The 22,580-nt window shown below is 42.9% G+C and overlaps 2 protein-coding genes across 2 annotated transcripts in view; one reads left to right on the top strand and one right to left on the bottom strand.

Annotated features, from left to right (window-relative positions):
* MED14 (mediator complex subunit 14) overlaps positions 1–1,848 on the top strand; it is a 34,228-nt gene extending 32,380 nt beyond the window's left edge. The window contains exon 31 of the mRNA XM_042867423.1: positions 1,711–1,848. Within this exon, the coding sequence (XP_042723357.1) occupies positions 1,711–1,784 (74 nt within the window). The 3' untranslated portion in view covers positions 1,785–1,848. The remainder of the gene's footprint in view (positions 1–1,710) is intronic.
* Positions 1,849–13,527: 11,679 nt separating this feature from the next.
* Positions 13,528–22,505, bottom strand: ATP6AP2 (ATPase H+ transporting accessory protein 2). Its single transcript, XM_042868458.1, has 9 exons — positions 22,362–22,505; positions 20,351–20,481; positions 18,219–18,347; positions 17,598–17,693; positions 17,169–17,306; positions 16,827–16,880; positions 15,840–15,989; positions 14,921–15,037; positions 13,528–14,580 (listed from the first exon to the last, which is right to left on the bottom strand). Exons 1-9 carry the CDS (start codon positions 22,414–22,416, stop codon positions 14,386–14,388), a joined length of 1,065 nt encoding a protein of 354 aa, XP_042724392.1. The 5' UTR covers positions 22,417–22,505; the 3' UTR covers positions 13,528–14,385.
* Between the last annotated feature and the right edge of the window lie 75 nt (positions 22,506–22,580).

The following is a 22,580-nucleotide window of genomic DNA, read 5'->3' as shown; positions in this document are numbered from 1 at the left end:
TACTTTGTCTAAATAGCAGGTGTTCCTTTTGGAAGGTGCTTCCCCACTGAGTTCCTCTAGGGAGGGAAGGAGCAGATGCTTGTTTTGCTGTTTATTATTGCAGTCAATTGTGTTTAAGGTAAACCCTCCATAGAATCCTACAGCTTAGGGAGTCAAAGCAGCTCTTGAGTATCCCAGGTGCATGTCTCCTGGCAATGGTTAGGTAGATGAGGAGAGACAGTTTTTGTTTGTCACGCCAGCTGAAGTAAATGGGGAGTGCAGGCAGCAGAGTACAGATAGGAAAAACTACAGATAGAGCTTGTGGCCTCAAGCAGGACCTTATCCAGGGAAAAAAGATTGTAGCAAGCTAAGCAGAGGACAATCCTGATAGGCTTTCCTCTAATTTCTGAAAGAAAGGATGAGTCTCTATTGATCTCTCTCACCCAAAGTAGGGTGTTTCCTGAGGACACTTAAATTGCAATTTCATATGTTCTTGCTGTCAAAACTCACATCACTGTATCTGACAAAAGAGAACAAGATGCCTTCTGTTCTTTAACACTGAATGAAATGGGAGAGCCAACAGATGATAGCAGATAGTTGGGAGACTTTTACAGCAGTACATGAGAGATCCCAGATATCCTTTCTGTTGGGACACTACTGTGCTGTGCTCAGGATTTTCCTACCTGTGTTAGGTCTTCTGCTGCCCTATTTGCAATTTGCATGGTTAAGTGAATTTTTCACTCAGTCAGAAAAGGTGAGGGCTTCCCACCGAGCACATATGATATTATTGACACTGTCATTGTAACCCGTAATCAGTGTTGCCTCATTTTGGCTGTATCTTTTTTACCTTTCTCTCTTTGTGAGAAAGCATTTTGTATTCAGCATAATTTTCCTCCTAATAAAATGGCAGTAACTGAAAAGTAAGTTCTTTTGGAAGAGTTTTATTTTCAGATCTGTGGGCAAGCACATGATGCTGCGTTTAACAGCAGAACGCTGACTCATTGCCAGTGCACTGTCCTTCTGACGTACTCTGCCAGTACCTCCCCGGGGGAAGAAAAAAGCTATTTTATTTTTGGGTTGTAGTTACACGTGAACTGAGATGGAATCTGTGTCCTGGAGTAATAGAGTTAAGCTTGAGCTGTGTGCCTCCAACCTGTGTCCTGCAGCGGGCTTCCGTCTGGTAGGAAAGTCCCTGCAGCTGCAGGAGATGACCCCTGCAGAGGAGCTCCAGGGACTTGTGTGGTGTCTCTTAAAATGCTTCACCACTAAGTTTGCTGAAGTCTGGTTGATAGCGATGCAGTGGATGGCACTTAGCCCCGATTTGTATCTTTGCTATGATAATGACTTGCCCTAAACAGTCTTGGGAATCTTTAGTTTGGCAGTTAGGATTAATGCATCCTCGCAGGCTCTGCTCTTATCTCCTTGTTCACGCTGCTGCTTCTTCAGCAGCAAAATTCAGACTCTTTTAATGGACGTTTCTCCCAATATGCAGGAAAAAATTGTGACAGGGTACAGTAGAGGCTATTAATTGTATTCTCTTAGCAGGATGCTCCTCGTGCTGGGCTACAAGGGCAGTAGTGGCCACGCTTGAAGCACGCCAGCAGGCAGAGCGTTGGCCCAGCTCAGAGGGGGCACGAGTAGCGTGCTTCCTCACCTGCCCGATAGAGTTAAGCCCTGCCTGTTGCTCTGCCGTTGCGTGTGATGCTAACATGTCTCTTTTCCCTGTTCCAGGTGAATGCACAATATTTGCAGCCGTTCGGGATTTGATGCTTAATCTTACGCTGCCCCCTGGTGGGCGTCCATAGACACTTTTAAAAGAAGGCTGAAAATGAGACAAAACAGCAAAAAAATAAAAAAAAAATACAAAAATAAAAAAAAAAAATCTCTCTGAAATTAAGCCTTCAATTAAAAGAGGACGTTTAATTTTACTTTTTTTAAGAGCTAACTATAAAAAATGGCAAACTTTCAGGGATGCACTTTCATCAAATGAGTATCACCACGACTTTTGTATAGTGCTGTTGTATAGTGTGTTTTGATGGGAGACACTTCAGACTAGGAAATAGATTGAAGTATCAGCTTGCTGGTAATAGATTTACTATTCTGTTTTATACTATACAGAGTATGAAGATGCCAAACTTGTTTGTTTTTTGTTTTTCTTATGTTTTGGTGTAATAGTCTTTTTTTAAGGCAGGTCTGTCATTTTTGAATACTGTAAAACTGTGACAAACTTTATATTGAAGCTGTATTTTAATATGACTGCTTTGAATCCTTAAACAATTTATTTGGGCTTGTTGTAAACATGTCCCCAAGAAGCAATATTTAATAAACTGGATTAAAAAAAAATCTTAATCTGAATGTTGTATAATCCTAAACGTTATTCCTCGCTGCTCTAGTCACTGGACAGATATCTTGTATTCACATTTACTTGGCTATCTATTATCATCTTTCCCCTGCATGCTGCTAACACACACAGGCTGCCCAGAGAGGTTGTGGATGGTCCTTGGAGGTGCTCAAGGCCAGGGTGGGGCCCTGGGCAGCCTGGTCTAGTATTAGATATGGAGGTTGGTGGCCCTGCATGTGGCAGGGGGGTTGGAGATTCATGATCCTTGAGGTCCCTTCCGACCCAAACCATTCTGTGATTCTGTGATCTTATTGTAAAAGCAGGTAAGAAAGATAGAAGCTTGAAGCGTATGCCCTGAAGTTGGAGAGGATGATCCAAAAAAAGCTGAAGATGACCAAAAAAAAACCAAAACAAAACCAAAAGAACACAGAAGCTAGCTCACATTTAATATTTGAATTGGATTTAGATAAGTTTGTCAGCAATGACAGAGAGCTCTTATAATGAAAGAAAAATTCTGTCTTTAAGAATTAGCCTGTCATTTAATCATTTGTCCACAGGGATTCATATTCTCCAGTTTTTAATGAGTTCAGCTTGGTTTCCTGTCTTGAAAGTGTAGCATTCTTCAGCCCTGCCTTACTGCACTTGCACAGCTCCCCACTTAGCTGATGGGTGCATAAAACTAATTTTAGCAGTGATTTAGTGGAGGGTTGTTAGGGCAGTATGGTCAGGTTGTGGTTGGACTTGATGATCTTTAAGGTCTTTTCCAACCTGAGTGATTCTAATGTTTTTGTGGGTATCTTCCAGCTTACCTTGTTGTCTTTGAGGCTCCTGTTGCCCCCACATCCATCACAAGGTTTTGTTCTCTAGTCTTGAATGTGTCTGTGTCAAAGCTCTTTATATTGTAAATTATAAATGTATAAATATTATAAAGTGCATCATTATAAATCATCTTTTCATTAGTGTTGACTTCAGATTTCAGCCTTGAAATGGGTTTTGAGTGTTGGTACTCAGTATTCTAACTTGTATCTATCCTCTGGTTACACAGCTTTTCTGCAATACTAAACTGCTGCAGTTACTCAATTGAAGAGTTGTTGTATTTCTGTCTGTCTCAACTAAACTAATGATATAAAATAGAGAGGCAGTAGAATGATGTCAGAAAAAAGGAGTGGATATTCTGCTGCCTACTAGTCTGGATTGGAGGTCTGAGCATTCCTGTGCCAAAAAGCAGCTTTCTGACCCAGGGAAATTCTGCTTTTCTTTGCCCACGCTGGCACAAGAGTGTTCCTGGGGAAAAAAGGCTCCACTGAACGTCAGGCACTTGAAAATGAATTGTGGGGTGAGGTCAGGATAAAAGAGAAAAGACGGTGAAGCAATGACTTGTGGTTACGGAACGATTTTCCCAACCTGAGATTTTTCATTGCCAGAGGAGATTTGTTTGTGCATTTATTTCACTAAAAAAAAATCTGCAGTGTCTCCACATCCTGCATTACCTGTAGGTTGTTTTCCATAAACCTGCCCTTGGGGTGAGAAAAACCAAAGAATATGGGGAAAAATAACAGTTCTGTACCAGCCAGGCTTGGAGTGGCAATGTCAGCCAGTGCCGAACGGGAACACTAAGTGATCTGGCTATCCAAACAATAATGCAGATGACAGCAGTAGCTTTGTGGTTTCCCATATCATAAATGGAACAAGTTGTTCCATCTCAAGTTGTGTTGAAGGTTTCCACTAAAAAAAAAAAAAAGGAAGACGGAGGCTTTCCTGAGCCCTGCAAGCACTCGGACAGAGCTGAAGTGAGGTGAGAGTTGTGTTAGAAATAAAGTTTAAATGGCATGCTGGCTGTAATTGAGAAATGTATGTTGAAGTTATATCACACGGCCTTACAGTCTGTGGGTCTTTCCTGTAGAAATTCCTCCAGCAGCTGATAATTCCTAAGCTGGGTGAATCACAAGCAGTATGGCAATTGGAGGGGAAATGCTTTTTGAGGCTCCAAACACGTCTCCAGCAGCACCACAAACTGAGGAAGCAGTGCTGCGGTGCGAGAGTGTGTGCACTCCCAGCCCTGCACGTTCCTCCAGAGCAATAATTAGTCTTCGGTAAGTGACCCCTATGTAATAGATTTTAGAGGAAATGTCCAGCTGCTGCTGGGAGAGATAAGAGATGCTGAGCTAGAAGGGTTGTGATGGGGGCTGTGCAGAGCAGTGTGGCTGCTTTGAAAAGGACAGTTTGAAGGTTGTGGATAGCAGAGCGTGAATATCCTGTTGAGTGGGGGAGTAGCAGCTTCACCAGAGGCTTTCTCTGAGAGAGCAGAGGACTTCTATCAGAAACAGCCAGACACCTGACAAAAAAATTGTGTGTTGAAGGGCCTGCCTGAGGTTGCTTCCTTATTGTTAAATATGTCCAGGTAATAATCTGGCAAGCTTGCAAAGCAACTGGCATACTATAGTTGCTGCTGCTCTGGTGCAGCTCAGTGGGGGTTCCTGTGTTGTTCGTCAAGGTTACTGCTCTCAGGCTGTGCGTCCTGTGCTCACACAGCACTAAGGTGATAGGAATATGTCCTGATCTTCACGCGGAGCTGAGAAGCCGTTTTATTGTGTACCTCCACAGAAGCAATTCCATGGGATTGAGCAAGGTTAGAATTACCACAGAATTAATAAGGATTAATATTAATAAGGGCTAATACTTTGCCTAGCTTTTAAAGCATCAGCTAGTAGTACTGGCTGGATTTTGTTTAATTACATCTATCCCCTGCTCTTCTTGCACCAAAATCTGCAAGAAAAAAGAAGTGTTGGCATATGCACAGCATCAGCAAGCTATAAAAAAATAAATCCTAAAGTAAAATGTATGTAAGCATTAATTATTTGGCCAGCTTGCAAAGTTGACCATTTCCAAAAGATTTAGCTATGTTAAAAAAGTGTTTCAGTGACATTATCATGCAAGAGCTGGAACATAACCTGAAATACTGCAGAGATGTTTTCTCTATTAGCACAGCCCAGTCCTGGCTCTGCATGGCACTGCTCCAGCTGTCTCCTGTAAACTGAGTGTGCCCTGGAGGGGTTACAGGGATGTGGGTCAGTTGGGGATGCTCTGGAGAGGCAGGGTCCTGCCCCTCTCATGTAGCAGTGTGGATACAGCTCCATGCTGAGCTCAGGGGAGCACTTTGTGCTCAGAAACATCAAGCTCCTTTTGATATCTATGGACCAGTGTTGCCTTTTGTTAAATCTTTCACACTGGAAGGGCAAGCTTTAGAGATCACTTCTTTCCAAGCTCCAAATGTCTATACTGAGTTGGTGATAATCAGTGTGAATACATTTAAGAATTGAAAGCACGTTCCTTCGGCCTAAAAGTAGATTTGTGAAGTTGTTTTTTTTTTTCCTCTACTTCTGTATTTATCTCCTGCTGTAGATGGGTGCTAAAACAAAAGCTGCACTGCCATCGCCACCTCCTTGCTGGCCATAGATTGGTCACAGTGTGGCCTTGCTGGAGAAATCAGCTGCTCAAACAGAGAAAGATTTAAGTCTGAAGGAAACAACCTTTTATCCAAACATGGAGTTGGTGAGCAAACACAACATGTGGGCTTCTGGGCATCCCGAAAGAGGATTATTAGGTTTGTTTCATTTACTTTAGCTGATATGGCCTTGAAATGTTAGTAGCATTGGTGGCCTGGTAGTGACGTTAACGCACACATCTGAGGCTCAAGGTGACCCAGGAGGAATGTGTACTTTCCTAGGATGACTCCTGCGGCTGGTGGGCAGATTTCAGATGCAGCAGCAGCAACTGACCCCAGGCAGGACACCAAGGGCTGCTGGTCCAATTTGGTGGGCCCTGTGGTGACACTGCTGTTCTCCTTGGGGCGAAAGGCTGCAGGGGCTGCGTAGTGCCTCCTTCAGGTAGCACAGCTGCTCCTTCTCTGTTGCAGAGCCTGCAATGAAGGTCCAGCGCTTGCTGTGCGAGTTGCAGAAGTTGTCTAGAGGTTGAGTGCTTGTATAGCTATGAAAAAAATAAAATGCTCAGGCTTTGTGTTGCATTTATTGAGAGTATTGGCTTGTCAGTGACCTGCACCTCTTCTGCCTTGCTTTGGAGCTCAGGTCCCTCCAGGCAACACTAGGACAACAGGCTGGCTCTGAGACTGGTTTGAGGAGCCTCTTCATGCCTTCTCTTGCCAGACCCTACCAAAAATTCACCTGGCAACAGCTCTTTAAAGACTTGACTCATGGATAGAAAGCAGTGGAGGGAGCTGGAAGAGGGGCCTGGAAGTGGAAGACGCTGTGCGAGAAAGTACTTCAGCCCTCCCCAGTGAGATCAAGTTATCATCTTGGAGAGACTAGTTTGAAGAAGGTGCCACGTCCACATGGGTTTTGAACACCTCCAGGGACAGTGATTCCACCTCCTCCCTGGGCAACCTGTGCCACTGCTCTTCTGAGGAGGAATTGTTGCTAATACACAATCTGTTGTGCTTCTCATGAGCAGCTCCATGGTGCAGTTATGCAGCACCTCGGGCCCTGCCTGCTGGTGCCAGCTGCACTGCTGCTCCGTCAGCATGAAAAGAATTGATTTTGCCCAGATTTATTTTTTATTTTAGTTCCCCTCTGCCCCCACAGCTAAGATTCCCCACGCATCACACCATACCCCTGAAGAGCGTGAGTTATCAAAAGGTAAATGGTTTAAAACAGTAATAAAGCCAACCTGTCATTTTCAGATTTTGAAGGAAATGTAATGATTTGAATGCCCGGAATGCCTGTTGTCTGCATGGTTTGATTTAGTGCTGAGAGGACATCTGAAGATATTTATTTACAATTGAGTTATTACATAATTATTCTTCCATGCAAATTCTAGTGCCCAATTCCCATGGAGATGGCTGAGACAGGGAGCAGTGGGCTTTGGATTGCTGCTGTTGTTACTTAAGGCCTTTTTTTGTAAGATGATCACTGCCATGGTTTTGCAAATCTGAATTTTGCATTCTGCTAACCAGCACAACCAACCAACCAGAAGGGGGGGCTGAGTAACCTGCATCACTGCTTCATTTCAGCTTCTCACACCTTCGTCCTGAAGGAAAGACACAGAAATGTTACTCTGGTTGTCTTTGATTTTTTTTCCAGTTTTTAATCCCCCTTTGAGTTACATAGGCACCGAAGTAAAGGTAAGTACACACAGCCCCCCTTCCCATCCCATAATGGTTGCAGAACTGTTCAGGATTCGCCTGACACAAGACCACTGCACAGAGCCTGCCTGAACTCCAGCATCACTTCTGCTATGGCAAAGACTTCCTTTCTCTTTTATTCTTTAATACAAAATGCAGCTCTGAACCCACATTGAAGGGAAAAGGTATTTTCTTTCACTTTAATTCCCAGCCATAGAAGGATGCCTAAAATACACACAGGCACACACTGTTCTTATTTCAGGTGAGCCCACATACTGGTCTCTAGGACCCAAGTTTGGCTGTTTCCATCATATTTTTGCACAACGAAATTAGGTGATGATTTTTTGCCTCCAGGAACTCCTCTATGCATTGACTGGAGGCACCTTGAAGTATTGAGCAGAATCTGATGTCGAAGCCTTAGGAATGAAAAGCAAATAGCCATGGTTCTGTAGCAATGCAGCGTTCACTGTTGTAATTTCTGACCTTTCATTTTGGACATGCGCTTACAAAATGAAGCTGTCAGAATCCCATTTTCCTGCTCCAAGTGAAAGGCTGTTTCTGACACTCTTTGCTATTGTCTGGATTGCAGTCTCTTCCAGCCCTCCTCCGTGCATGGCTCTGTGCCGCTTTCCTCCATAGCTCAGGAGTTATAAAAGCTTTTAGCAGAAGTGGCATTTCCTCCTCCTCCGCTCTGCTGTTGTCACAGCTGATTTTATAGAACAAATCTAATTTTACCTTCAGCAAGCTTTGCTGGAGTTTGTTTTGAACAGCAATTCTTCTAATGATAGTGAAAATGTTCCTTTACATCAAGTGTTCATTTCTCTGGAGAAAAATATCTTTGTGCCTGGCTTTCTTGGAAGTCCACGTTTTCCTAAAAATTGGAGTAGGTCTTCAATTTATGTGAGTATTCTTAACCTCATATTTACTTAGGACATTAAGTATATCAGAAAGAAAATGAAGTAAACACTTCCTTTAACTACGTAATCATAAAATTATTGAGGTTGGAAAAGACCTCTAAGATCACCAAGTCCAACCAGCAGCCCATCACACCATGCCCACTGCCCATGTCCCTCAGTGCCACATCCACACGGCTCCTGAACTTCTCCAGGGATGGCAACTCCACCACCTCAATGGGCAGCCGGTGCCACTGCCTCCCTGCTCTTCCTGAGAAATGGTTCCTAACATCCAACCTGAACTTCCCCTGGCACAACTTAAGGCCAGTACCTCTTGTCCTATCACTGTTACCTGGGAGAAGAGACCAACCCCCACATCACTTTATCATCATTGTAGAGAGAAACATATTGCAGTTGCTTTTTCCCTGGCTCTGCTGTACATTCAGTAGATATGGATGGACTCAGTTGAATGCACATGCCAACAGCACTGTATTTCCAAACCAAGGCTTAGTTTTGGAGGGATTTTCCACCTATTTCTTCTTTGTACATGCTCAGGAATCTTGCCTGCTCTTTGCAGCCTTCCTCCACCCTGTCATTGCCTCGCCTTTCATCTAGTATTAAATGTGACCCTGCCTGTGGCAGGGGATTGGAGCTTCATGATCCTTGAGGTCCCTTCTAACCCAGGCCATTCTGTGTGCGATTCTGTGTGATTTCATCTCATTTAATATCATTTAAGCACTATATTTTGCAGTTCACAGAAGCCCAGAACAAAAGAGTTTATTTCTGACTGGAGAATGACAAATTTCAGATGCCAAGAAAGCGAGGCGCTTGATGTGGGAATCCTTCATTCTATCAGAATGTTTTTCTCTATTTATTTCTATTGCTCTGGCTCTTATAAGAGATTACAAGGATCTTCTTCAAGGAAAGAAAGGCAGAGGTTGGAAGGCTTTGAAAAAGAGAAACAACAAGAAAAAAATAATTATCAGGGTCTGGAAAAGAAGATTGAGCAGCAAAGAAAACAAAGGTGGGAATTTTTTTTTTTTCTAGCTGGTTAGGCTGTACATTACAGGAAAAATCATAAAGGAACGTGGCAGGAGGTATGATTAAAAGACTTGAGCTTTTAGATTCTTTTTTCTTTGCCCAATGGCAGATGAAGGCTACAGTGACTAATGGCTCCTACGCTGCTGGGAACGGTGGCAGCTGAGGCTGGCATTCCCCCTGCAGCACAGGGTGAGGGGTCTGTAGCACAGGTCTTATGGGGAGCAGCTGAGGGAACTGGGATTGTTCAGTCTGGAGGAGGCTCAGGGGAGACCACATCAGTCCCCCCAGCCATCGAGCAGAGCCTCCCTGCTCCCAAGGACACACTCACCTCCCAGAAGGTCACACAGGGGCTGAGCTGCACACTGCCTCGCATAGCTTAGATTGTAACACTACATCAGTTTAAAACATCCAGTGATTTTCCTCAGGATTAGCTGCAAACTTAGAGAAGTGCTTCTCTTAGACAACGGTCTCCATTTTTATGTATTTTTTTCCTTTTTTTTTTTTTTTCCCCTGCTGCTGAGGCACTTGGTGACAGAAACCGATTCTTAAGAGTTGAGAGCTGTCTGATCACTTAAGTGGATTTTTATTTCCAAGCTGCTACTGCACATTAGTCAAGAGTTTGATTGATGACCTGCTGCAGGATGTAGTTAGAGCTCCCTTTTAGTGCTGCTGTGCTCAAATGCTGTAATTGAGTATATGGGTATTGCTATAGACTGTATCAATTCCTTGGGCACTCTGACCATAGCATTTTTTGGAACTGTGTTAAATAGAGGGGGTGATCAGGCGAGCAGATAGGCAGCACTGAGGTCCTCCAGCAGCCAGTGAGCTCACAGCAGTGGCTGTACGGTACCAGTTAAATTACTGTGAATTCAGCTGGCCGTACTGCTTTTATCCCCACAGCCTAATGTAAAGCATATGCTCACCAAATTAAAGGCATGTACATTTGTCATCATAAATTCATGCACTGGAGCATAATGAAAGCAGGGTTTAACTACCTTTATAAAAACGTTTGGTGTAACCATTAATTTTGTTTCCCCTATGAAACATTCTAAAGAATTTTATGATGTATATTCATGCCAAGGAGTTAGCTGTGTATTTTTGACAATGTTGGATGACATCAATAGCATTATGAAATTTGAGTTTCAGAGGCCTTTACTGTGAAACTTATCTTCAAAAGGTAAGAATAGTTTTTAAGTCTCAAAGCACACTGGTGGTGCAGCCCCTATTTAACGATGAGACTTCTATTCTAAAAGCTGTCCCCAGGAACTGTGAGTAGAGCTGCATTCCTCATGGACCTGTTTGAGAGTAGAATTCCTAATAATTTTATTACAGACACTTACCTGAATTGCTGCGCTTCCAGAGCACTGCCTGTTTGTCCTTGGCTTGCTTCAGTGCTTTCTCCTACCCGAACTGCTGAAAGCCAGTTGGTACAGCTGGCAACAGACTCTGACACGGAGGGATTGGATCTGCCAAAGGTTACTGGGATGTGCAACACCATCACTTGGTCTTATTTAAGAGGATTGTAGTCACCTGGGTGGGCTTTTGGCAGCAGTGGCACCAGTAGCTGTTCTTGCAGGGATTTGGCTTCTGCAGACACTGGCTGGCTGTCATTCGTTGCTTCTCTCTCCTTCAGCCGTGAATTGCAGAAGTGCTGCGCTTTGAGTGCCTTGCAAGCAAGTGTAGTTCCTCCATGGAACCACCCCGCATTACTGGCAGAACAGGACAGGCAACAAATGCTGAGCTCCTGATTTATTTTAGTCTTTTCTTCTGTGAGATGCGAAAGCCTCCACTTCCACTTCAGTCACCCTTATCTGCCTCCTTCTCTGTCTCGCCATACACACGCTGCTCCCTCACCTCTCCCTCCACAAAAATCAAAAGTGCCAATCACCACTTCTTGCTCAATCAAGAAATCTTGTTTCCATTTTTTTCCCCAAGAGATCGACCATGAGTTTCAGCTCCAACCATCCACTTCACCACAGCCATAAAACAGCATCAGCAATAGGATACAAATGATCGTTGTTACTGTGTGTGGTTATTTTGGTTTGAGATGCTTTCTGAGACAGAAGCTCATCTCCCTGCACACCAGCAGTGTCCTTGTTGCCTCCACTCAGACTGTCCTATAAAGCCCAGCAGGCAGCAGCAGAATTGCTCAACATTTGCATTTCAATGTGGTTTCCTGACTTGTACTTTTCTTTTTTTTTTTTTAATTAATGTAACATTTGCATATTTCAGATCCAATTTGGGCTTCCTCTGCCTGTGTGCCACAACAGCAGTATATGGGCTGAGTTGGGTTGCCATGTTGCCACAAAGAAGCCTGGAGTGTTGTGGCATACACAGAGCCAAAATTAATTCCTTTCTGCCGAGTTTGGGCTTTGGAGGATCATCTAGAAAAAGCAGCACGTTGATTCCTTAAAGAACCCTTTATTTTATGGTTCACTTTCTCTTTTCTAATTATCAAAAGCAACACTCAGGCTTCAACCACCTCAGACTTCTCTCCTTTTTCATGAATGCTGGCACACTATGAGGACAGATACCCAAACTCTCATCCTCTCCCATTGCAAAACTGGATAAGGTATAAAATAAGCCTGAACCTAGACATCTGACCCAGGCTCCCCTTAGATCAGCCACCTGGGGATGGAGTGCTCTTTGGCAGCCAGCTCTCCACCAGGAACACCCTGAATCCTTTGATTCCTCACCCTTCTTGGCTTTGTGAGAGTGCTCTGAAGAAACTGTGCTAATTTCTCCTTAGGAAACACAACTGTGGGCTTTTGCTCTCACTGCTGTCCTCCTCAGAGCTTCACGTACCAGTTTCATTGCTTTCCCTGAGGAAGGGTTTGCAAAGCCTGCAATTTCTGTGAGAAGATTTGTGATATGGCAGTTTACATTCTTAGGAAGATTAAACCTAAAGGGAATGATCAATAGCAGGTCTAGTGGTGGAGACAGCGCTTTCATTCCAGTTAACTGAGTTCTAAGTGCAAAAAGGCTATTCCTGGCTCAGGAACCTGTGTTGTAACCACAGATTAGATTAGTGAAGGATCAGTATTACTGTATAACATAACATCTTGCTCCAACTAAAGCACAATGGCTTTACAGTGATTCTACAAGTAGTCTGTCCTGTACAATGCAAGTGTTATTTAAGAAGCACATTGGAGTGCTCAAAAACACCTTCAGGACCCACTGGGGGCCCACAGCCATGATATGAACAAATGCAACTGCTAACACAGGAAGTGGGAATTTGAAAGTGCCCTTCAAACAGATGGTGGAAAGCAGCAGTAAAAAGTAAAATCAGAGCCTGCAGCAACATCAAGAAGGTGGAAAAGAGCTCTGAGGGATTATCAATGCAATGGCAAGTCCTTCATTTACACAAATTCAGTATTGCAAACTTCCGACTGAATGCATTGTAGCTATGCAGGTATATCTGGAATGCAGACGTTAAAACACAATTAGTTATGCAGTCACCTTAAACAGTAGACTCCTGTAAAACTCTTTGCCAGTATCTGAAGTGCACTACTAATCTGATGACGAACTCTGAATCAAGTGAACTAGCAATTAACTGGATGGAGAACAGCACGAAACTCAAGCTGAAGTAAATTCTCACCAAAAAGGCTTTACCACAGCTGATTTTCAGGCAACCAATAATCCACCTTGCTTAAAATAAGGCACTATGAGGGCTGCTAACCTCAGCTTGCAAAACTATTGCTAGCCCTGGTATCAGACAGCAGCTGTAGAGCTTGTTTTATCTAAGAAAATGTGTGACACAACAGTACTTGGCCTACCAGAATCACAACATAATATCTTTTACCCCCGAGATACACTTATTCTTGTGGGAGAGATGAGCTCCTCATTTCTTTTGGTACATGAGCTCATCCCAGCACAACTGCACGCTGTGGCAAAGGTGTAACTGACCAGGAAGTTCATGCAGAGATCTCAGAAATGGAGCTTGAGCTTAAGGAACACAGGAAATAATACAACAGGACATAAGAACCAGCAATCAGTAGTGGGAAAATTCAAAGCTTACTCTGTCTCAATTGGGCCCACTGTCAGGCAAAGACAGCTGGCTGCACCTGCTCCACTCAGCTGGGCAGCAGTACTGAAGAGAAGCAGCCATTCCTACAAACCAACAAACAGCACACACATTCAGGAACTATTCTTTGTTTTATTGAACGATGGAAGCAGGACTACAATCCAGGTATATTTAAATCAGGTGTTGGTCCAGTCTTATCATCAAAAAGTCTGCCTTTTTTTTTTTTTTTTTTTTAAATAATATCAACACAAATGGAAGGAATATGAAGCATCCTAACAGGAACTTTTAGCTGTATGCAATGTTATACCATGACCAGACTGGTGCTATTTTGATATTTCTAGACTCTACTGTACAGCCCAGCCACACTATCTCCAAATTATTAAAGCTCAAGGTAAGCCCAGCCATTCTGGCTGCAATTCACATTTAAGCCATCATCATGTGATCCAAATGCCATTTCTGCCACTAGTTTCCTAATCCCATAGAAATATTTCTGCATTTCATATATTACTAAAGAATAATGACTATCCTCTCCAAAGTTACATCATAAATATTTACATCAAACATTTACAACTGGTTCATAATATACAACACAACAGTTTAGCTATAACTCATCACCTCCCTGTGGAGAAGTTTCAAACAACTCTGCTGTCATCATTTCAGTTTATCTGTTTTGCACACAGTCACAGGCAGTGCAGGGCATTTCCAAAACATGATAAAAAAAAAATGGAATGATGTTACCTTAATAACAGTTACTTTGGGGGATTTTTACTTTCTTAAACAAGTAGATTTGAACTTCTAAATCCAATCTAGTGCTACTTACTAACTATTAAAATAGGCTTAAGAGGAGGAAAAACAAGATATTTAGAAATAAATACACCTTTTAAAATTCCACGATTAACCACATATTTGTTTTCACTCAACTTAAAGGAGATCTTACTCATCATTTCCCTGTGCTGGAATACAGTTTAGTTCAATCCATTCTTATCTTCTGATTCGTCATCCTATAAATAATGCTGTCATACCCAGGATCCATGTTCCAGAGGTTGTAGGAGATGACTATCACAGCTAAAGCAAGGCCTATCATCATCCACAGAATAATGTTGAAGATTACAGAGTAGTTGTAGTTATACGGATAGGCAAGGTTATATGGATTATCTGTATCAGCCTGTAACAAAGAAAATAAGTGCATTATTTTAAAGTCTGCCTGTATACAAAACAGGTGCTGATTACATCAAAAATCCAAACAGTCTAAAGAAAAGAGATGCATTTTTGTCCAGTGATTCTGACACCAGGGCACAAAATGCTGAAGTGATTCCGTGACTGACATTAATGGAATCCAAAGGAATGAGCTGACAGGAGCCTCATGAAAGTCAATGAAGACTTGCCTACATCAGTCAGCATCCTAGTCCTTAAAAAACAAAGCTTTGCTCAAGTAAGGAAGTGATGCAGTTTGGATGCATTCATGCTTTCAATAGGCAAGACAGAGAACCAAGTACAGATCCTACCTGTGAAGACTGGAGAATGGAGCGAGTTTTTCTTGTGAGGGGAGAATTAAATGCCTTTACAGCCACCATTTCTACTACTGCATTCCCACCATACAAGTTATACATCTCATCTGCAAACTGAAAGAGACAAAGAGATTTAATTTAAAACTTCAACTGGAACCAAAGAGGGCTTTGTTAGCAAGATAAACCACAACATGTCAGCTTCAGGATTATCAAGACTGGGTTAAAAAAGAAAACAAACCTGATACACCACTGTCTTACAGTTCCACCAACTAAGTTTCAACTGGCTTACATCTCCTACATTAAACAGTTATTCAATTTGTTAAATTCATGCTTTTACACTTCTCCATCACACTTTTGACACTCAAAACATACTGGCATCAGGTCTTAATAAAGAGTTTTAGTTCATCACTATGGAAGACCATAGCTAAAGAGTTAATTTCTTAGAGCCCTGGATGTTTAGATTTATACAACTTTGTGGCAAGGGGAAACAAAACACTGCACCCTGGGGTAAAAAGAGTTTCACATTTCACTAGGCCAGACTCAGTGAGACTTAGCGGTGTTTTTAAGTGAAAGATGTTTGTTTGGGGAAAACAGACCTATTGAGCTCATGTTTGTACGAGTTCTAATAGATTCCCACTCCTTTATCCAAAACAGCTACCACAGTGAAAATCATTGATGTGATTCTATGGGGTGAGAAGTTTGTAACAACTGCATTAAAAAAAAAAAAAAAAAAAAAAACAAAACAAGGGGGAAAAAAAGAAGCAAAACCAGAACCCAAGCACAAGTCAAGCCATTACTAATGAAGTGATAGCTCACAACAGAGCACGCGTCAGTAAGCTAACTCCCTTGTAGTTAACACAAAAAAATGACTTCCATGGTATTGGTGTGAGTTTTGTTGGTTAGACAGGAAGTATACCTTTTGCAAAGTGTCCACAAGAATCTGAGAAGCATCCTTGAATTGCTGAGAGTCTTCCCCATAATGTTTTCCAATTTCTTCCAAACCGGACAGTTCCAGGGAATACAGGTCTGGAGAATGATCTTTGGCCAAGTGCTTGTGTCGGGACAGCTTTGGCACACCGTGGAGGGCAGAAAGAATTCCATTCATAAACAAGTCACTTTAGGAACACACTGTCACAACATCAGTTTGCTGGGACTCAGCCCAGCTGCAGCACTGACATTTGACTGCAGATGGGAACAGCCTCCAAGAACAAGCAATGCAAATCTGTTCCTATCTTCCATAGACTTCAACTGTGGCATTTCTGATCAGCAAGACCAAAACAAGTTATTTTACCTCGTTTCTTTCAACCAGTCCTTCACCTAACATGAATTTATAGAACAAAAAAAAAAAAAAAAAAACCAGCAACAAGACAGGAGCTCCATAGTGCAAGAGAGAGAAGCTTCTTGCTTTAAAAGATCATAATTAAAAGCTCATCTCTCTGTTGTAACATTTCTATCACTACCACTGTTCATGCCACATAAGTCACTGCATCCTTTTCGAGCAAACGTTAGCGACATTTTGAAGTAGATGACAGGGCACAGAGCATGTTTTTAACTACCATTATGCTTCTCAAGTAAGAAAATAAGGGAAACTCTGCAAGTTTCTCATGGAATACTTCTTGTGGGTATGGAGAAACAGTAATTTAGGATGTCCTCTGCTCTCAGTAAACAGAACACAAAAGAAGCTACAAGTGACCAAAGTTCTCACTTTCTTCCATCAGTAACAAATACTTTGAGAATGCATTATTTAAACTGATGCAAGCCAGTAAAATGACACATCTGAGTGTATAACACTGGTTGCAAGTACCCTGGCCATGGATTCACTACCTTTAAATAATGTGTGTGAAGTCTGAGACCTCAAATGTAACGGAAGTGTTTAAAAATAAAAATAAAAAGTAAGTCTTACCAGGGTTACGATATCACGTAGAACTTGCAGTTCTGAGAGAAAAAGTAAGTCAACCTGGGGACAAAGTCAAAGATGGATAATTGCTTTGATGGCACCAGAGTTTGAGAATCCTTATGTTTTAACTCTACATATTCTAGAACAGACTGTATCTGTTGCAGCATCAAAACTTGCTACAAGGAAATTATTCTTTGAATAAAGCTTACACAAGAACTTAAACCTTAGTTCTTACAAGTCGATTAGGAAAAGAAGGGGGAGTTCTCAGCACAGGGAAAAAATGGGAAAATAGAAAAGCATCTTAGGAAAAAACACTAACTCTATAAGTACTCCTTATGGCTTTTTTACCTCATTATTCCTGCTGAGTGAGTTGAGAGGAAGGGAGCTGAGAATGGAGTTGTCCTGGAACAAGCGGTTCCGCAGCTGGCGCAGCGTGACAGAAAGATCTTCAAATACAGAGTTTGCCTTGCCCACCATGTACACTCGCTGCAGGAACAGCCATTGTACAACAAGAACAGAAGTTAGAATCATAGAATCGCTCAGGTTGGAAAAGACCTTCAAGATAATCAAGTCCAACCACAACCTAACCAAACTACTCTAACTCTACCAACCCCCCGCTAGCTCTTCACCTCCTCCAACCACACAATAATCATCAGCCATACTTGCAAATCACCCTCCAAAGCAAAATATTTTCATATAGTAACTGTTTTTGCTCCACTCATACAAGTTTGTTTTACCAACTGGAGCATCTGCTATCAGAGGCGAAGCAATACTTACTTCCTCACTGGGGGCCAGCTGCAAGACTACAGGAGTTTCTTCAGAGAACAAATTATGAATAGCATTCGCAACACTGTCCAGACTGAAAGGAACAGCCTGAAACACAAAGTCTAGTTAGATTTTTGGGTAAGACAGAAACTAGTGACTCAGTGATGATCATTTGGAATTATTCATGAATACTGGAGATCTAGTAGTTTGCCAGAGCAACTTTGGGGCAGCTCATCTGAAGCCACAGCAGCAATTTCTGAAACAAATAAAGACTAGAAACCTTTTTTTATTAATGGGATATACAGAAAATATGGACAAAGTACACTTCAGAACTTTCATGAAGTTACAAGTGTGAATATGACTGAAGATTTCTTCATATTTAAGGGCTCTGCACGTTAGGTATGCTACATGGTCTGGTTCTGGCAATCTTCAACCAGTTTTATTGAACCCAAAAAGGAAAGCCTAGCTCAGAGTCAGGCTGGGTTATTCATGGCTACAGCCTGACCATCATTCAAAGGGGGGATACGTGAACTTCAAGCAAAGTCAAAATGATGAGAACATCAAGCACTACGGTAGGAAGTCTTGTAACCAGAATGTAAGAGTTGCATGACTGCTCCAGATGTGCATACTCACATTCTCAATAGGGTAAGAGATTCCTTTTGCAGGCAATGTCAGCTTGTCCACTCCTTTCACAGTCACTAACACAGCAGCTCGGGGCCTGTGAAACAGATCGCCTGCTGCAAGCCCAGGCCAGGGAAGGTCCTATTAGAGAACAGTGAAAACAAACTACAACCACCACCATCACTTGTATTTGAGAGGAAGAAAGACAAAAGAACCCATCCTGATCACTACAGCAGAATTAATTGGTGTCTTGTAGATATCTCTGTACAGGACAGCCTGCTGGAAATTCATGGGGAAGTATGTACCACAATAACACTTCCACCTTACAAAACACTTCTCAAGTTAATCATGAAGAAACTGTTAGTTTAAAAGCTATCAGCAAGTTCATAAGAAAGCATGCACTGAGAGCACTGTACAAACATTTCAAGAGATAAATACCATAACTAAAGCAGAAGAACAGGCTTTATTTAGAAAGTGAAGCTTTGATTCTAAAACAAACAAACAAAAAACCAACACCCTCATAAAATAGCACCAAAACGTATTTGGGCACATTAAAACACTGACATCTTGATACTTCAATATGAGAAAGAAATAGAGGGAGGAATGTTAGTTAGACAATTCACCACTTACAAATTTTCAGGCACTGAATTCAAACAAGATTCTCCATTTGTCTAAAAAATATAAACGCCTAAGCTTCATGAAACCAAATTATTTGGGGTTTGGATTTGAAATACCATTGATATTATGAACTGTATCACCTCCAATAAAAGAGAAACCTTTTACAGCATCGATAGAGACAAAAACAAGGTTCAGTTTGACCTTCCCATAACAAGAAAAGAACACCTCGTGACTGTATTGAGAATTTCCAGTGTGATGCAGAAAGTATTCTAAAATCCCAACCTGCTGCACCATCAGGTTCTTTTCCTAGACTACAGCCTTGATGTAAACTGCAAAATGAGCTTTATGGACTCTTGGCACTCTCAATACCAATGTGGGAAGCTGCCTACATTGTAACCTCTGCCTTAGCGACAACGCTGATAGCAGCTTTCAATTTCAGGGTTTAACTACCCAAAGCAATTTGAAGAGCTTCCTTCCTTCTTCTAGGATTGAAAGAATAAGAATAAAAGAGAACTATTTCTAAGTGGTTCTGTGGATCCATAAAAGCAAATCAATTCCTAGTTTCGCTAATGGAACAGAGTGAGTACCAAATCACCTCTTTCTCTTCATAAGCATGTTCTACACGAGGATGACCAGTATGCTGAAAGTCAAGTTCTCTAAATGAGCCAAAACCCACTATTCTGGTGAGCTTCTTCACATGCAACGTATGCAGTAGTGCTCTTTTTCCTGATAAAATATTACATGTATACGTACTGTGATTACTAAGCTTAAGTATTCTTTGTCACTAATATCACAATTACAAGCATAACTGACAGCACAGTACTTTCAGACAAGTTCCTAAATACATTTTAAACAGGCCTGTACTCAAAACAGAGTTACCAGGCCTCTTGACCAGCTGCAATATGGAAGAAACAGGAAACAGCTTCCCTTGCTAGCACTGCAAGAATATCCCAACTTGCTGCTTTGAGTATCTGCTTTCATGGACACTGCTGGAGACACCTTGCCACTAAAAACTTTCATGTGCTACTTCAGTAGCCACTCACCCCTTCTGAAGCCAAGGGGAAGATTCACTGGGCAATGTGGAATAAAGCCATGGGCAACTACTCACCTGCCATAAATCAAATATCGTTAAAGCTACACTCAAAGGTCTAATTTGGCAAACAAATTAGGTTTTCAAGTCTTTGGATTATTTCCTAAGCATCCTAAGTGAAACTGTTTGTCTGCTAAGTGCACAGGGGCAGGAATGCATGCAGATGGGTCACAGAACAACTGCAGAACACTGCTAAAGGCTCTGCAGGCTTGCTTCCTTCTGTAGCTGATGACTCAAACTAGCCAGCAAGCACAGCCCTTTTTTCTGCTCATATGACCAATACAACTCTGTGCTTGGAAACCACACTCTATTAAGTCATACACGCCTCACAACAAACAGGACAATATCTTATATATTCCAACACATGACAGGAAGCACGTTAACCGAGCAGCTCTGTAATTCTAGAGTCATTTTGCAGCCAAGACCTCAAACTTACCTCTTCAATAGAGAAGCCCATGAATAATGAAGCTACATCTGGGATCCGATCGCCAGGGATTGGCCAGCCTCCATCTCGAAAAACAACTGACTGAGGTGATCGTAAGATACTGAACTCATCCCCGCACACACCTAAAACCAAGCAAAAAGTGCTGTCAATTTCTCACAGTCTTCTTCATTCATTCTTGTCCTTCCCACAGCTATCCACCTAGGCAGAGTTAAGTAATGAGTAACGTTTGTTTTTGTTCTCTGGAGCACAGGATAAGGTTTCTATATAGCTAAGACTAAGAATGGACAAATCCACATTTGGATTAAAGCAACAGTACAGTACATATATGCACACTCACCAGTGGTTTAAGTGCTACAATACAGACCCAGTGAAGCCAGCCCTCAGCAAAGTCAGGAAGGCTCAAAACACCCTGCTACACATCAGCACAGCTGATTTTTTCCTGAACTGCTTGGCATAGAAACTCTTTCTGTGCAGACAACAGCCTGAGATACTGAACCCAGAGCAGACAAGACCAGCTAAGTCCACCTGTGCTGGCTGAAGCAGAGAGCTGCCAGTAGCGATCTAGCTCCTGCAGAACAGCTCCAGTTGCCCTCTCGGGCACAGAAGGCCACAAGACATTTATTTTCCATCAAGCAGTACTGGACCAAGGCTGGCAGTGCACAGCCACAACCCAAAGGACCTCTCACATTGGGATCCCCCTTCACTCTATTCCACATTACCCTCAGTAACAAAGCAGACTGAAAGTCAGTACTGAAGTCAGTACAGTGGGTTGATATTTATTCTGTAATAAAGTTAGAGCAGACTCCATAAAAATGAGAGATGGGATAGTTCAATTTAACACATATGATGGCAATGCTGTGTGCATGCAAGCACCCAGCTGAACTCATTTTAAAACATACTTGGTGCAAATGCGTCTATCAACAGGCAAATGCAAAAGGGAAAAAAAAAAAAAAAAAGTGGTACACTGAGGTTAAACGAATGCTAAGAAAAATGACAACCAATCTGACCTTGAGGATGTTGCTTCAAAGCCTGTTGTGACTCTGCATACAGTGTTGACAGTAAACTGAGCCACGTTACAACAAACACCACAGGACCAAAGTACTGTGCATAAGTAAAAGGAGAGCAGGAGGAAAATGGGCTGGACTGACATGCATAGAGTGTAGATCCAAATATGGCTTAGTTTTACGTTGGTACCTGTTCACTGGATGGCCTGCTGTCAATGTTATTGGCATAGCAGTTCATACCCCCATGCTCTGTGTGGCAGCAACACTTCCAAGCCCATTTGCTTAAGAAGGAATTCACAAAATTGCTATATGCGTTTTTCATAGAATCACTAATGTTGGAAATGACCCCTAAGATCCCCCAGTCCAACCAGCAGCCCATCACACTATGCCCACTGCCCACAACCCTCAGTGCCACATCCACATGGATCTTGAACACCTGCAGGGACAGTGACTGCCCCACCTCCCTGTGCAGCCTGTGCCACTGCCTCACCACCCTTTCTAAGAAGAAATTGTTTCTAATATCCAATTTGAACCTCTCCTGGAGGGAGAGGCTATTCCCTCTCATCCTATCGCTGTTACATGGGAGAAGAAGCCAACCCCCAACTCGCCACAACCTCCTTTCAGGTGGCTGTAGAGAGCAATAAGGACTTCCCTGAGCCTCCTCTTTTCCAGACTGAACAACCCCAGCTCCCTCAGCCGCTCCCCATCAGACTTGTGCTCCAGACCCCTCACAGCTTCACTGCCCTTCCCCAGACAATCTCCAGCGCTTCAATGTCTTTCCTGCAGCGAGAGGCCCAACATCGGAGGTGCGGCCTCACCATCGGCTCAGCCTGCAGCATTTCACATCGAGCTTCCCTCGCCCGACACCACCGAGGCCCGGTGATAGCCGCACCGGTCAGATTGACGGGCCCGAGGCCCAAGGCTCACAAGACTGCAGCCCCCGCCCCGGCCCCACAGCCGCGGCCCGGCTCCCTCACGCCCCGGCCCCGTCAGCTCACCAGCGAGACAGGCCGAAGCCAGCAGTAGGGCCACCCCCAGACCGCAGACAGCCATACCGCCCGCTGTGCCGCCAGACCCCGCCGAAAAAACGCCGCGCTGCAGCGCCGCACCGAAAACCCCTAGAACCCGCCTGCAGAGGACAGGCGCCGCGACCAATCCGCAGGCGAGGTTCGGGCGGCGGGGCGGGACTCCAGGGGAGTGACGGCGGATCTGACCAT

This window comes from Lagopus leucura, unplaced genomic scaffold (genome assembly GCF_019238085.1).
Source record: "Lagopus leucura isolate 7727_CA_CO unplaced genomic scaffold, USGS_WTPT01 Super-Scaffold_100001, whole genome shotgun sequence".
NCBI lineage: Eukaryota > Metazoa > Chordata > Aves > Galliformes > Phasianidae > Lagopus > Lagopus leucura.
Note: the sequence above shows the minus strand (reverse complement) of the source record. Positions and strands in the feature narration are given on the sequence as shown.

Coding starts and splice junctions, on each gene's coding strand:
- ATP6AP2 (XM_042868458.1), bottom strand. CDS start 22,416: ATGGCTGTCTGCGGTCTGGGGGTGGCCCTACTGCTGGCTTCGGCCTGT. Junction 15,038..15,839: donor TTGTGGACACTTTGCAAAAG/GTATACTTCCTG, acceptor TGTCTCTTTCAG/TTTGCAGATGAGATGTATAA. Junction 14,581..14,920: donor CCATTCTCCAGTCTTCACAG/GTAGGATCTGTA, acceptor TCTTTGTTACAG/GCTGATACAGATAATCCATA.